At 53.9% G+C, this 14,776-nt stretch overlaps 1 protein-coding gene across 1 annotated transcript; it reads left to right on the top strand.

Moving 5' to 3' along the window:
- Positions 1 to 276: 276 nt before the first annotated feature.
- On the top strand, positions 277 to 12,618 carry LOC309452244 (ubiquitin carboxyl-terminal hydrolase 42-like; the record flags this gene model as incomplete). Its single annotated transcript, XM_082076915.1, has 13 exons — positions 277 to 463; positions 907 to 1,017; positions 1,093 to 1,195; positions 1,340 to 1,407; positions 1,568 to 1,638; positions 2,169 to 2,251; positions 2,489 to 2,600; positions 2,855 to 2,995; positions 3,213 to 3,313; positions 3,564 to 3,660; positions 10,632 to 10,702; positions 12,066 to 12,151; positions 12,545 to 12,618. The coding sequence occupies 13 exons, from the start codon at positions 277 to 279 to the stop codon at positions 12,616 to 12,618; spliced, it is 1,305 nt and encodes a 434-aa protein (XP_081933041.1).
- Between the last annotated feature and the right edge of the window lie 2,158 nt (positions 12,619 to 14,776).

The following is a 14,776-nucleotide window of genomic DNA, read 5'->3' as shown; positions in this document are numbered from 1 at the left end:
AGGGAAAGGAAGGTTGCTCAGGGCACAGAAGTCAGAGTGTAGAGTTGTTGCACTTTTGGCAAAGTGAGCAGGGGAACATGCTGTTTTCCAAAACTGCTCCTTGACCAGGAACTTTCAAGAGCAGTGTTAGGCTTCCCCCAGTTTTTCTGTGTGGGAGCTTAGAGCTTGTTTTCCTGGGTGCTCCTGTACAGAACTCAACTTTTAAATCTGCTTCTGTGCAAGAACATGGACTCATCTCTCTTCCAATGTGGTTTCTTGGCAGTCGTTGCTGAGGGAATGGCTCCGCCGCAGAGGATCCTCTTTCCCCCAGAGAAGATTTGCATGGCCTGGCAGCACAGCCAGAGAGCTGGAGCAGGACTGCACAACCTGGGCAACACGTGCTTCCTCAACTCCGTCCTGCAGTGCCTGACCTACACCCCGCCTCTGGCCGACTACCTGCTCTCTGGGGAGCACAGCCGGGCCTGTGAGTACTTTTGGCAACATTCCTTGTACATCTGTTGAGCAGGGCCCAAGGGCTTCCAGAATCTGGAAGCCGATCTAGGAGAAAAGTGGCCCTCCTTTGTCAGCTCCCTGAGTTGGTGTTCTCGGAACACTCAAGCCTAGAAGCAGCTTGTTGTATCTGGATGTGTTCATCTTCAGAAAGGCACCTCTTTCTATCCCAGGCTCTTGGTCCCTGTTCCTGCAAGTTAAACTCCTTTGCTTATTGCACAGAAAGCTTCCGTCAGTTCAGCATCCCTCTGAAGAAAGTTTTCTGTGCATTAAAATGTCCCGGGCTTGTTGGGACTTGGGCACCTTGGGAGGAATGGAGAATTCTTAAACTGCAAGACCTCCATTAGGTTTCCCATCGCTGTGGATATTTTGCAAACCTCAGGAGCTTCCCTCTCCCATTCCTCCCTCCCTCTCCAGGTCGCCGGAAAATCTTCTGCGTGATGTGCAGGATGGAAGAGCACGTTCAACAGGTCCTGCATTCCTCAGCCAGTGCCATCGAGCCTTGGGCTGTCGTCGATGTTCTCACACGTGAGTCCGTGCAGGTGCTGTGACATGATTGATGCCATTCTTGTAGGAGAGAACTAGTAACTTCTTCTTTCTTAGAAATAGGAGAAAATTTCGAGCATGGCAGGCAGGAGGATGCCCACGAGTTCTTACGCTGCATCGTGGATGCCATGCAGAGAGCTTGTCTGAGAGGAAACAGAGAGTAAGCAAGCAAATTGCCCAAGCCCTTTGTTCCCAAGCCCTTTGGAGTCCTTGATGTCCTCCCCTCAAGGAGAACTATGCCCAGGGCTTTCAGACAAAGCCAGACTCTGGGAGGAGATAACTCCACCTTCCCGTTGGTTTGCAGCTTGGACATCTCCTCTCAAGCCACTACCATCGTCCATCAGATCTTTGGGGGCTTTCTGAGATCCAGAGGTACTTTTCCACAGCTATTGCTCTCCTTGGAATTGTCTGTGCCCTCCTGTCTGCCTGCAACAACAGCCGATGGTGTGATTGGTGCAGTGGGTGTGAAGAGGGTAACCCGGCACAGTCAGTCGACTTCCCCTGTTGCTGAGCATTTCCATCTGCCTTCCAGTCACATGCTGGAGCTGCCAAGCGGTGTCCGATTCCTACGAGGCCTTCCTGGATGTTCCTCTGGATATCAAAGTAAGAGAGTTTGTAATTGTGCTTCAAGATGTCCCAAGGCCCCTGTAGCTTTCCAGATTCCACACAGTTGGCTTAAGACTGTATCTGACAAGAGAGGTTGGTGGTGGGCAGGAGGTGGAATGGACTGTGTTCTGCAGAGGCCATGGCAGGGGTCATGGTGCTGGTTTCAGCTGGACAGGCACACGTGCCCCTCTCTGCACTGTGACGTACCCTCCTCCTTCTTCCCTTGCCCTCCCTCAACACCTGTCTGGCTCCCAGGCTCGTGGGGGTGTTGTTTCCATCACTGGTGACACCCATACCATCGTAGCTGAACTGTGCAGTGCCACAAAGAGGTGGAGAACCCTAGGAATCCCTGAGAAATGAGGGAGATGTTCAGCATCACACCCTCTTTCTGCCTCCTGGGCACTGCTTGCGGGTTCACAGTGGGTGTCCTCAGCGTCATCAAGCTGTTTTTTTTGCGTAAACTCCTCGTAACTGTTTGGGTGTGGGAATTTCCCAGAGCTCAGGGCTCTCCCTTCTCACTCCTCCAGGCAGCCACATCTGTCACCGCAGCTCTGGAAGACTTTGTGAAACCTGAGCACCTGGATGGTGAAAACTGCTTTAAATGTAGCAAGTAAGGCTATTATTGATGATGTATTCATACTGGATCCTGTGCGAAGGTGTCATTGAGCAGAAGTCAGCTTTTCACATTGGATTAAGGCACAGTAATGAGACACAGGTTTTTAAACATGGCATTATGGTACTGAATAGCCTTAAAAGAGCACAGGGATGTGTGAGACAGGAAAGGCTGTCTGGCCTTTGGGGGAAAAAATGGTGTGTTTCAGCCCTTGGCTCTGTCCTGGCTTTCAAGGTGTGACAAGACGACTGCCGCCTCCAAGAGGTTCACAGTCCATGGCGCGCCCAAGGTTCTCACGGTGTGTCTGAAGAGGTTTGAAGCCTTCACCGGCGACAAGATCAGCAAGGTGTGTGCACAACTGGAGTGCAACGTGCTCTTCCTGGAGCGGGTTTCCCAAAGCTGGACGCTCTGTCGCAAGCTGCTCATGTTGAGATTTTCATGTTCCCTTCTGGGGACAGTTCCTGTGGGAAGACAAATGTGTCCTCTGCTCCCACAGAGCTGCTTTGGTCCAGATGAGTTTCCTGCCACCCAACTCATGACATATTGCTGTGTCCTGAAGTGTTCCAGGGTCATTGCTGAGCCCTCCTGGTCTCTCCGTAGGTTGTGGAGTATCCCCAGTACCTGGATCTTCGCCCGTACACGTCTCAGGCAGCCGGAGAACCGCTCCTCTACTCATTATACGCCGTCCTGGTGCATGAAGGTGACAGCTGCCGTGCAGGACACTACTTCTGCTACATAAAGGTGAAAAGCGACTTCCTTCTGAACAAAGGAAAAATGTATCCTGGGGAAAACTGACTTTCCTGGCCGTGTTACTGACAGCCAAGGATTTGAGGGGAGAAGGTTTCCTCAGGGGCTGGAATGCATATGTTTTGAACACTTCTGGTTTGGCAGTTTTTGGCCTGTGTTTTGTGGAGAAGCCGTGCCATTCATCTCCAGATATCGACGCTTTTCTTTGCAGGCCAGTGATGGACTGTGGTACCACATGAATGATGAGACTGTGAATCTTTGCAACAGTGACACAGTCCTCAGGCAGCAAGCCTATTTACTGTTTTACATCAGGTAATCACAAGTTTAAACTGTGTTCAGAACACATTTCCTTTTCCTGGCTTTGCTATTTTTCTTCTCATCCTCCTGAGCGTTTCTGTCATAGCAGACAATTACCACCTGCATTGTTCAGCCCAACCACATTTCCCATTTGTGGTCTTAGTTGCATCTTCTTCCTGTCATATAAACTGTTCCAAGAAAATGCCGGAACTCAGAGGAGGCTGCAAGAACAGCCCTCAACAAAGATCCCTCTTTTTTTCCCCAGGTGCTCTGATTTGGAAGTTGGACAAAGGGCTTCTTCCTCACCAGCACCACCAGAAGCCCGTTCCCTCCTCAGTCAGTGGGCGGCCGGCAGCAAGCAGGTGCGTTCTGTGGGAACACAGCATCTGCCCCATAGGACTAAGGCGGCTGTGAGGAGGTGGTCAGGGCACCAGATGGACAGCGGGTTTCTTTTGGGAATCTTGGCAGCGCTCTCTTTTCCCTCCCACGCGGCAGCTTTCTGCACAGTTGCAGCACGGCTCCCACGCCCAGCATCCACCTGGATCCATCCCATTTGTCCTCCCTGGCCCCTCTGCAGCCTCCAGGAGCCTTTGAGAGGCCCTTAGCTGTCCCCTCACAGCTTCTGGGGGTTCTCCACTGGTGGGTCCGGTCAGGAGGAAAGGGCAGGAGCTTCTCACAGCTCTCTTTGCAGGACATGGTGGGGGGCATGGAGGACTCTCCAGAGGACAGCAGCTCATCCGCACCAACCATCACCAGCCAGCAAAGCCGGGCAAGAGCGCAGGAGGCAGCTGCAGGCTGGCCGTGCCCCGTCTGGCCAGCCAGGATCAACAGCAGCTCCTCCGTGGGCTCCTGCTTGCGTCACTTCTTCCACGGCTTTCTCAGGCTGGTGTTCAGAAGGAAAGCTGCGTGCCCACTGCGCTGTCACCCCCGTAGGCGTGTGCTCCACTCTGCACGAGAGGACAGCAGCAAAGAGGAGCAGGGATTCAGCCCTTCTGCCCACTGCCAGGAGAACGGTGCCAGGGAGAGGCCCAGGAGCAGATCCCCGCACTGGGGCAAGGATCTCCGCAGCTGGGTTGTGGAGACCGGGGACTACGAACACTCAGACAGGAGGAGGGGGAGAACCAGTCCCCTGAGCTGTGATCCCACTCACAGGGACGAGGCAGCTCCAAGACCCTCCGATGGCAGCGCCCAGCCTGCACCAGCACCTCCAGTGTCCTCCACCAGCAGCTCCCAGTCTCTTCCTGCCACCAGAGCTGCTCAGGGGCAAACCCGGCCAAGGCGGAGAGATCGGAGCAGATCCCCACGGCGGGACTATGATCTCCGCAGCCGGGTTCTGGAGATCACAGACCAGCATCGCTCAGCAAGGAGGACGAGGAGCTGGAGAACAAGTCCTCCACGGTGTGACCGAGCCCTAAGGCATGATGCAGCTCCAGGGCCCTCCAGCGGCAGCTCCCAGTGTCGTTCTGCACCCACAGCTGCTCGGGGGCAGGCCCAGCTGAGGCAGAGGGAGCGGAGCAGATCCCCGCGGCGCCGCTATGATCTCCACAGGCAATTTGTGGAGATCACGGACTGTGACCCCTCAGCACAGAGGAGGAGGACGAGCAGGAAGGCTTCAGTGCCCTGGAGATGCAGATGAGGAAAGCGGTTGGTGGTGACGGGGACAGATTGCAGCCTGGATGAGGGAGGACACAGCATCTGACGCCTGTGATGCTGGAGAGGAGGAAGAGGAGGAGGAAGAGTCCAGGAAGCAGCAAAGCTGCCCCAGCAGGGACCAAGCTGCCCCAAGTGCACCAGCAGCCAGTGCTGCCTGTGGCAGGAAGAGCTCAGAGAGCCCTTCCAGAGCCACGGGCAGCTCTGCCGGCCGGCCCGCCTGCCCACAGGCCCTGGAGGAAGAGCTGAACCTGCGTGCTACGGCTGGGATCGCTGCTCAGAAACACTCACTGGGCACCAGAGGGCAGAAAAGCCAAAGACACGGTTAAAAACAAACTCTTGGTGGCCTCGTGTGTCTCATTTATGGGATGTTTGCTTCTCTGTGGGTTTTGAGGCAATTGGAGAAATCCCCATTCTGAGAAGTCTCTGTGGTGGGTTTTGGGAGCTGTGTGTTGTGTGTGCCCATCTTGACGTCTCTTCTGTTTCAATGTGGAGTTGTAAGGAGCCATTGGAAGGGGGAATGTTGTTTTTGGAACTGATCTGGCACCTGACCCCAGCAGGGGAAGGACTCAGAGACATCAGCCTACGAATCCGTAACGTAAAACAAAGTCCATTTGAAATAATCCCAGAATCCAAACTGATTACTGTATTTTAAAAGTTAATCTAGGGGGAAGGGTAACCAAAGAGCCAGGAATCCATATTTTGAATAAATCAGTAAGGTTAGAGGGTTGTTAGAGTTAGATGAATGAGACAGGTAGACTGAGGCAAGCAGTGGGTAGTCTGTAACCCTGCAGAACCAGCCGACGGGGAGCAGGGGAGGGATGTGCAGCTGGATCGGTGGATATGTAAGCGGGGGGTTTTGTCCTATTCCCTGTGCCTGTCTTTGGGTAGAACACCTGGTCTTGCCAAATGGTTTATAAAATACACTTTGCTGAGAGATCCTGCCCGGGCTCTTCTCTTGGCGAGGCGATTGTTTCCTACAGCAGGATTTGCAGCAGAAGTTTGGCAGGACAAGAGGCCCATGTGGTCAGACAGCACAGCAGACACTGGAACGTGGGGTCACGGGCACCAAACCCAGCTCGGGTGGGAACCAAGAGGGTCCCCTCGTGGTCAGGGTCTAAAGCACCATCTGTAGCATCTGCCCGTCCTTCTGAGTGCCCAGAGCCTCCTTCCTGGGGCCAAATCCTCATGTTTAGGGTCCCCACGTGTCTTTCATCACCCATGGCCTTTGCTCAGGGCCCACAGCCTCATTTTCAGGTGGAGCTCGCTGCCCGGCAACAACCGCCCGGAAGTCTGTGGACAGTCAGTGGATGAAATGCAGCCAATCACATTTGAGGAGGCAGGGCAAGTCATGTGATTGAAATGTAAGCAGCCAATCAAGCTTTGAGACCTGCAGGACAGTTGGTGACAGTGGGACAAACTGGGCAGTGATCAGGGGCAGGCTGTGCTGGCGCAACAATCACACCTGGTGGGAGTGCGGCACATGGATGATTGACAAACAGTCTGACCAATCATTTGGTGGGGAGAGCAAGTGGGAAATCCCAGACAGCCAATCAGAGGAAACAGTGCCTCAGGGAAGGCAGACACTATGGAGGGAGTGACCCCTCAGGCAGCCAATCAGAGAAAGCATCGCCTCAGGGCAGGGTGGGCCCCAAACCAGGGGAGAGTCACAGCCCAGGCAGCCAATCAGCTGCAGGATCAGCTCAAGGGAGGAGACTGACAGCCCTCCCGACCAATGGTGGCACAGCCCAGGTGGTTGCTGTGCAGGCGGCCAGGGTGAGTTTTGCCATGGCGGCCGTGGAGCTGCCCCAAGGCTGAGCAGCCCCGGCCCAGCCCTGGGGCCCTTTTTCCTCCCTCTGGGGCCCTGGGGCTGTTGTTGCTGCCTCTGGCTCAGGTGTGCGTGGGCTGCTCTGGGCTTGTTCTCCTGGGCGGGGGAGGGGGCAGGGGGCACTTGGTGGAGAGGAGCTGCTGGGGCTGGAGCTGGAGAGAGCAGGAGAAGGGGAAGCAGCTGGAGGGTGAAGTGCAGGGGATCCCCACAGCTGCTGCTGCAGCTGCACAGAGACAGCTGCCCCTCTGGGTGAGGAAGAGTCCCTGTGAGCAGCCTCAGCAGAGCAGATCACAAACGTGCCCCGCAGGGTCTGTGTCAGTGAGGAAAATTACTGTACGGCTGTAGAGTGTGTGTGTGTGGGGTGTATCCGGGAAGCCTCGTGGTGTAAGAGCTGTAGAACACCGATGTGTTCTCTTAGGTGCAGGATGGGCGAGCGACTGGAGCTACAGAATAGGAGGAGAGGAGAAGACAGACAGACAGAAGTGCCTGAACTCCACAGCTTGCCTGGCAGTGCAGAGAGCAGGAAGTGCGGTGAGTCCTGGGCCCTTGGGGACATTTCACCCTGTTTTGTGTCCCAGTCCCTCCCTGCTCCCTCCTCTTTCCTGCTGTGTCCTTCTTTCTCTTCATCTCTTCTCTCTCTGTCCCTCTGCTGCTTCCTCCCCTATTCCTCCACCCTTCTGAATCTCTGTGCAGGGTTTCTCATATCTCCCTCTCCGTCTCCATTCCTCTGTGTTCTCATCATCCCTGGTTTCTCTTTGTTGTCATTCTTGTCTGTTGCTCTGTCCTGCTCCGTGCCCCATCATTTCTCACTGTATCCCTCTGTCCTGCTCCCTGCGCTTATTCCTGCCCCTCTTCTTTTTCACTCCCTCTCCATCTTGCTGCCCACCCCAGGATTTTTTCCCCAATCTCTATCCTGCCCCCAACCCTTATTGTTGTTTGTCTCTCCTGCTCCCTCTCTGTCTTTCTGCCTGTCTTCCCTTTCCCTGTTCTTCTTTCTCCATCTCTGTCCAGATTACTGCCCCTTTTCCTTCTTGATATCTTTCTGTCCTGGTTTTCTTTCTGTCTTCCTTTCCTGTTCCCAGTCCCATCCTTTCTCACTATATCACCCCTGTCCAGCTGGCTCTGCCTTTTCTTTGTCTTCTCTTCCTCTTTCCTGCTCCTCAGCCCTCTATTCCTCTTCCTCCAGCTCATTGCTGCATGTTTCCCTTTTCCAGTCTCTTCATTTTGATCCGAACTTTGCTTTATTTCTCAGTCTTTCTTTTTGTCTCTCCATCTGTACATCCCCCTCCCTGTCTTTCTCTACCCCCTTCCTGCTTCTCCTCCTCCCCCCTCCCCATCCCTCTGTCCTGCTCCTCAGCCCTGCTGTTTCTTCCTCCCTGTCTCATCACGGCTCCTTGTCCCTTTTTGCCTTGATCTCTCCATCTCTCCATCCTTGTCCCTGTGTGTTTCTTTCTCTCTCAGCTCCTCTGTCTTCTCTCTTGTCTCATTTGTCTCTTTCTAGTCCTCTGTCCTTCTCCCCAGCAGCTTCAACTGAATGACCAGGTGTCTGTGCACTCTGGTGTTTCCTCACCCCTGCCCTGGGGAAGATCTGTGTCTGTAGGGCTGGGGATCATTTAGGAGCCGGTCTCCCTGTGCAGACAGCAGAGCTGGGTGCAGCTACAGCAGAGGTTGTTCTCAGCTGCTGCTTATGCAGCTTGTTGGAAGAGCAACTGTGGGGCTTCTTTGGAAGGGAGGTTTCTTGTTCTGTGCTTACTGCTCCTCGGGATCCTGCACAGGAGCGGTGTTGGGGTCTGCAGGGACGGGTGGGACCTGCTGTGATTCCTGGTGAATGTGAACTCAACTTGTCCTGATGTCCTCGAATGAAACCAGACTGACTGTAGATGGTTTTCTTGCCTGTTTCAGTTCTGAACTACATGTTTGGCACTAAAGAATTGAGACTTTGTGCTGTTTTCCAGATGTCAGTGACTGCGAATCAGCTGAGAACATCACTGCCTTATGTACCAGGGCAGGTGGTCTGTGATCAGGGATGTGGACTTGCATAGCAGTGCTTTTATGAACATTTTATGGTCTTGCCACTTGAAAGCCCTTCATTTTCCTAGAAATTTTAAGATGATATTTCTTATTTGGAGGTTCAGACTCTGGTTGGACTTGATGTTGAATGGTCCATATAATGGGGTCCATAAAATAAGAATCTCGCTTCCTTGTTGTTTTCTTACACTGTCTGAATTTGGTAAGCGAAATAAAGAGTGGTTGACAGTGTCTGTTTTTTGAGAGTAACGTATTCCTGACTCTCTCTCTTTGTATGGTGAAGGTTTCTGCCTGCACTATGATTTTGCTGGGCTGTGAGGCTGTGTTGGAGCAGCAGAGGTAAGAAGTGGTGGCTTTAAAGGCATTGAAGCTGTGGCAAAACTAGCAGGAAAAGCTCATTTCTTCCTAGAGAGCTGCCTGACAAAAATAGTTACAAGTAAAGACCCTTGAAGTTGGCTTTTTTTTTTTTTTAATTTACTCTTAATATGGAGCTTTTGGTATTGATTGATTGATTGATTGATTTCTGGGAAGCAAGAAGTGAGAGCCTGTGCACTCCCATAGGCAGCGCTGCCTCCCAAATAGGTGCACCCTTCTCCACTTCTGTTCCTTCCATGCTCGTGTAGAACAAGGCCATGCAGTAGTGTGTAGATGTGGTGATTCCAATGTGACTATGAGGTCACAGCCCCACGGTGACGTGCTGTGCTGTGTCTTGGCAGCAGCAGCATCATGGTGCGAGCGTGGGGCCATGGTCCTCACCCTCCTCCTCCTCCTGGTGTCCCTGCCAGCCCGGGACGCCCAGGCTGCTCCAGCCGAGCGCAGGGAGCAGGTGGGCAGGCAGGGGCAGCACCAGCCCCGAGCAGCTCAGCAGGGCAGCAGTGGGGCCAGGGATGGTGCTGGGGCCGGGAGAGCAGCTGGGCTGGGCCGGGCAGGGCGAGCCAGGCAGCACCAGGGTGTGGGCAGGGGGCAGACGCCCCGCAGGGAGGGGAGAGGGGCTGCGGCTGCTTCAGGGGCAAGTTCTGGGCAAGTAGGGGCTGGGAGTGGTGGCACAGTGGCAGAAACCAGCACTGAGTCCCTGTGGGGCCCTCCCTGCCCCCCAGCCTCGTGCCACACAGCCCCATCCCAGGGCACGCTTTGAGCCTTTGGGCCTGTTTCAAATCAAAGCTGGGATTGCTTTGGCCCTTTGGGCCAGTTTTGAGCTAAATCTGGGCACATTTGTGCCCTTTGGGGTCGTTTCTGCCTAGATCTGGGAGTTCTTTGTCTTTGCAGTCCAGTTTATACCCAAATCTGGGGGTGTTTGGGCCACTTTTGGCTGTTTTTTACTCAAATCTGGGCATACTTTGACTTTCTGGTCCAATTTCACTCCAAATCTGGGGATGTTATACCCCTTTTTGGCCAGTTTTGATCCAAATCTAGTGGTGCTTTGGTTTTTCTGGCACTTTTTACCCGATATGCTCAGGTGCTTTTGCCCTTTTTTTCCCCTAATGGAGGTGCCGTGTTCCCAAATACAGAATATTTTTACCTTTGCCAGCAGTTTTGCTCCCAAATGTGGAGGTTTTTGCCTCTTTTGGCCACTTTTTGCCCAAATACTCAGAATCTTTTGCCTGTATTGGCCAATTTAGCCCCCAAATATTTGGAGTATTTAGTCATTTTTCCAGTTTTCTCCCTAAATAGGGCTATTTCTCTGCAATATATGGGCATTGTTGTCCTAAATATGTTGTGCTGTGTTTTGTTTTGTTTTTTCTCTCTTCTTTATGTCCTCTTTTACTCGAAATGCAGGAGTATTGCTCTGTGAGCCTGGAAACCTCTCTGATCTGTGCTTGACTCCAGGGCATGGCATTGGCAGAGGTGATCGAGCTTCTCAGCTGGATCCTGGTTATGAGCCTTGGGCTGTCCCAGAGGTAAGTTGTCACTGTCTGTCTGCTTGAGGGAATAAACTCTCATATTTTAATAGGTTATTCATGTGTGATTGTACCCAAGATCATCTCAGAGGCTTTTCAAAAGCTTTTTGTGCCTTGGTGGTGTTACACAGACAGGTCATAAATACTATTTGCCTGAAAACCTGCTAGGTCTCAGCAAAAAGGTCACCCATGTTCCATTTCTAGCTGTGGGAACGTACACCTTTGTATGTGTCTTGTGTCATTATCTCACCCCCTCCCATCACTGCAGGTGACTGAGGAAGAAGGAGATCACAACATGCCATGGAAGCTCCTCACCCATGTTTGACTCCCTGTTTGGTTCCTGCAGTCCATGGTGATCAAGCCTCTTGGTGTAATCCTGTTCCTGAGCCTGGGGGCAATCCCAGGGGTAAGTGTTCAGTCTTCATTGGTCACTGGCCTTTTGCATTTGCTAATATTTGGTTTATTATTTGTTAACATTTTCCTGCAATAGTTGAGTCTTGCAGTAGCCAGCAGGCTCTTTGCTAGAAGAAACATGGATGATCATTTTTTGCCCTGGTGCTCCATGCTTTCGTTTTGTGTGTGTGAGAGGTTTCCTGGTCAGAAGGCCCTGAGAGCCCCCATGTTTGTCCATCTGGTTCTTGAGGGGTGTTGCATGTGGCCTGGACACAGTAGTTTGGAAGCTGCCAGGTCCCAGCCAAGGGATCTGCAGCCCCTCTGCAGCTTTGGAAATTTCAGCATGCGTCTGGGCCCCATGTTGTTGCCTGACCCCCGTCCAGGCACTGCAGGTCACTGAGGACAAGGTAGATCACAACGTGAAATGGAAACGCTTTTCCTTTCTCCTTGATTCCAGCCGTCCCTGTAGGCAGCGGCTACTTGACTTCTTGAACTTGAGTCTGTCTGTGAGCCTCAGGGCGATCCCACAGGTACGACCTTGGAACAAGTGAGCGTTTACATGTTAATTTTCTGTTCCTCTGAAATTTAGCTTTCTACTTTCTTGGCTGACGCTCGGTCACGCAGAGGGGAAGTGGGTCCGGCTCAGTGCTGTGCCCCAGAGGGCTCTGCCTTGCAAAGCTCTTTGCCAACTGCTCCATCTCTGCGCTGCTCGCAGTGCCGGCTGCCGAGCCAGCAGCAGGTTGGGGCTGAGTTTAGAGCTGGGTGAGCTCCAGGGAGTCCTTTCTCCTGACAGCTCCAGGCCTGGTCAGTGGCCACAGCAAGTGCTGGATAAATGTTGGCAAGATGCTCCTGATGGAAAGGGAGAGAGGAGCTGCCACTGGGATGGGTTTGGATCCTGAGGACACAGCGGTGGGTGACAGGGGTGGCCATTGCGGAGGGGCAGTGTGAGCTCTGGTGCTGCTGTCTCCAGGTTGGATCACCAGACCCAGGCCACCATGCTGGTTCACCAGATCTTTGGCGGATCCCTGTGGTTCTGTGTTGAGCGCTGGCTGCCAGGTCCTGGGCCTGTGACTCTCAGGGCAGCGGTTACCCTGAGAGCCTTGCAGTAAAAACCTTTTGGGAAAACTGCTGAGTGTGTGTGACTTACCCAGAGGTGCAGCTGGTCAGTCTTGTGGTTCCTGTGGGTTGTGGTGTGTGTTGTAGTGATGAAAAAAGCTGTTGGCTGGGGGCCCCCAGCTCTTTGCCCCCAGCTGAGTAGCCCATGTTGGCAGTTATGTACCAGCACTTGCTGTCCCAGCACACAGTGGAATTGCACACTGTGAATCCTGGTGCCGACATCCCAGAGCCCAAAGCTGGAGAGGGGGAAGACGGCAGCTGCCTGTGCTGTGCTGGGGTGGTGTTGGGTGCAGGTGTTGTGCCAGGGTGTGCTTACTGCTCTTGCTTTTGCAGTGAAGTTCTCAGTGTGCAAGAGCATCTGGGAGACCTCTGACCCTTTCCTGGACCTGGTGCTGGAGATCAGGTAGTGGGGCAGGGTGTGGGTGGAGGGAGCTCTGCTCTCACAGGGGATGTTCCTGCAGCTGCACCGTTACTGCTCTCGAGGCTGCGTAACTGCCAGTGTCAGGCAGGGTGCAGGCAAGAGGGAAGCAGCTTCTGTTGTTGTGCTGCCTCTGTCTGGCAGAGCAGAGCCTGTTGCCTGAGCATGAGCCACGACTCCTCCATTGAGGCTCCACGGGACTGGGGACAGTACAGCCGTCCCTCATGGCATGCTGGCCAGTGCCTGGCTGGGGTCAGGCTCAGGGGTTTGGTGCAGTCTGTGGCCCTGTGCTCATGATCTGTTTTATCTCTTGGGGCCATCGTCTCTGATCAGGTGAAAAAAGCTGTGACCAACAGACCCATGTCTTCACCAGTGACAGGCCAGGTGAGTCCTGAAGGCTGTTCTGGACCAGAGCTGCAGGGAGCTGCTGCCCCTCTGCCTGCTCTGCGAGGGCAGGTGGGCTGCAGCTTGGCAGGGAGGCAGGCACTGCACCCAATGGACAGGGGTGAGGGAGGATGACTTGCAGGAAGGATCCTGCTCAGTTAAGAGTTGCTGTGTGAGCTTGGAGAGGATGGGATTGCAGTATCACCCTGTGTCCTTGGCACAGTGATTCCGCCTGGAGGCCCAAAAAGCTGCTCGTCCTCCTGCAGCTGCCTCCTGTGCCCAGAACAGTTCAGAGCTCCTGCAACACCAGCAGCACAAGTGGGGCCAAAGCAGAGCTGTCCTGGCAGAGCTCCTGGGAGAGCAAGCAGTCACCTACCTCACCCAAGCTGCTGCTGGAGCCCATCCCCAGCCAGGAGCCCAGGGGCAGTGGGGAGAATGCTGAGACCCTGGAGAGGGACTCCTGCAGCAGCAGTGCTGCCAGCCCAGTGCACGGCACAGCGGGGATCTGCCCAAAGCGTCCCAGAAGGCCCAGGGTGGAACCAGGAGCTTTTGCACCTCTCAGGAATCAGGCTGTGTCATGGACCTCCCTACTACCTCCAGCACCAAGATGGCTGCACCCAAAGACTCCAAACTGGCAAAATTGAAATCCTCCCTGTTGGCCAGCGCTGCTTGGAGCTGAACATCACCATGTCACCACCACCAGCCATGAAGCTGGTACTTTCTCCCAAAAAGTGAGTCTGAGCTTCTGCCTGGAGTCTTCGACAGGTGCCTTGTGTCTTCTGAGCTGGAGATTGTGTTGGGGAGAGTGTAGACTGGATGCTGGGTGTCTTGCTAAGCTGGAGGCAGACAGGGAGAGCCCCTCAGCCCCAGGGCTGCAGCAGTTGCTCTGGTTTGGGGTACAGGGCCAGGTCCCCGCTGTTGTTCCCATCCCTGATTAAGGCTGGAGAAACGCCTCCTGTCTTCTTGCTCAGGACAGAGGGGCGGCTGTGCCAGTCCCTGGAGCGGGGTGGCCTCACCAATCTTCTATGAGTGTCTTGTCCCCTGGGGCGATGGGAGCAGGTGACTCCCCAGCTGGAGGCTGCAGAGTCTCCTCCTCCCCATGCAGGGGCTGGGACTGGCCCTCTGGGCGCCGCTGTGCAACCAGGGCTCAGGACAGTGCGCTGGGGTTTCTGTTGTTTAAATTTCCTTCCTTCCTTTTTTCGTTTCTGCTTCTAACAGAAAACACTTCTGATTTGTTGACCACCCCACACTTTCCTCTCCCCTTCTGTGTCTTTACCCTTCTTTTTTCTCTGGGCTCACCTTCTTATTTTCTTCTCTTGCCTTATGGAATCCTCTTTTCTTTAGATCACCAAGTTTGTTGGTTTTTTTTTTTCATGTCAATAACTGCAGCGCAGCATCCTGTGGAAGGCGAGCAGAAGTGACCATTGCACACCACCTCAGTCACAATTTGCCAACCACAGCTACCCGTTGGACACCACCCACCCCAACTCCTTGGTCTTTTGGCAAGTCGAGGTAAGTGGTGCCAGTCGCTCCCAGGCTCCTGCATGGCAGCAAGGCCAGTAGTCCATGAGGCAACAGTCTGACATGGCAGGTGTCCCGGGGGAGTGATTTCAGCAGCCACCTCTCCTGTTCTCTTGGATTGGCTAAGATGGTAGCAGTTGGGTGCTGTGCTTGTGCACTGTGGAGTGTGGAGGAAGAGGGGGGCTCCTGCTCCTGACCTGGCCTTCAGATCATGTCAGCCTCTTTTCCTGTTCTGCAGGCTG

The sequence above is a fragment of the Streptopelia decaocto genome (assembly GCF_964273445.1).
Source record: "Streptopelia decaocto genome assembly, contig: HAP1_SCAFFOLD_178, whole genome shotgun sequence".
NCBI classification, from domain to species: Eukaryota; Metazoa; Chordata; class Aves; order Columbiformes; family Columbidae; genus Streptopelia; species Streptopelia decaocto.
This window is presented reverse-complemented; position numbering and strand designations above follow the sequence as displayed.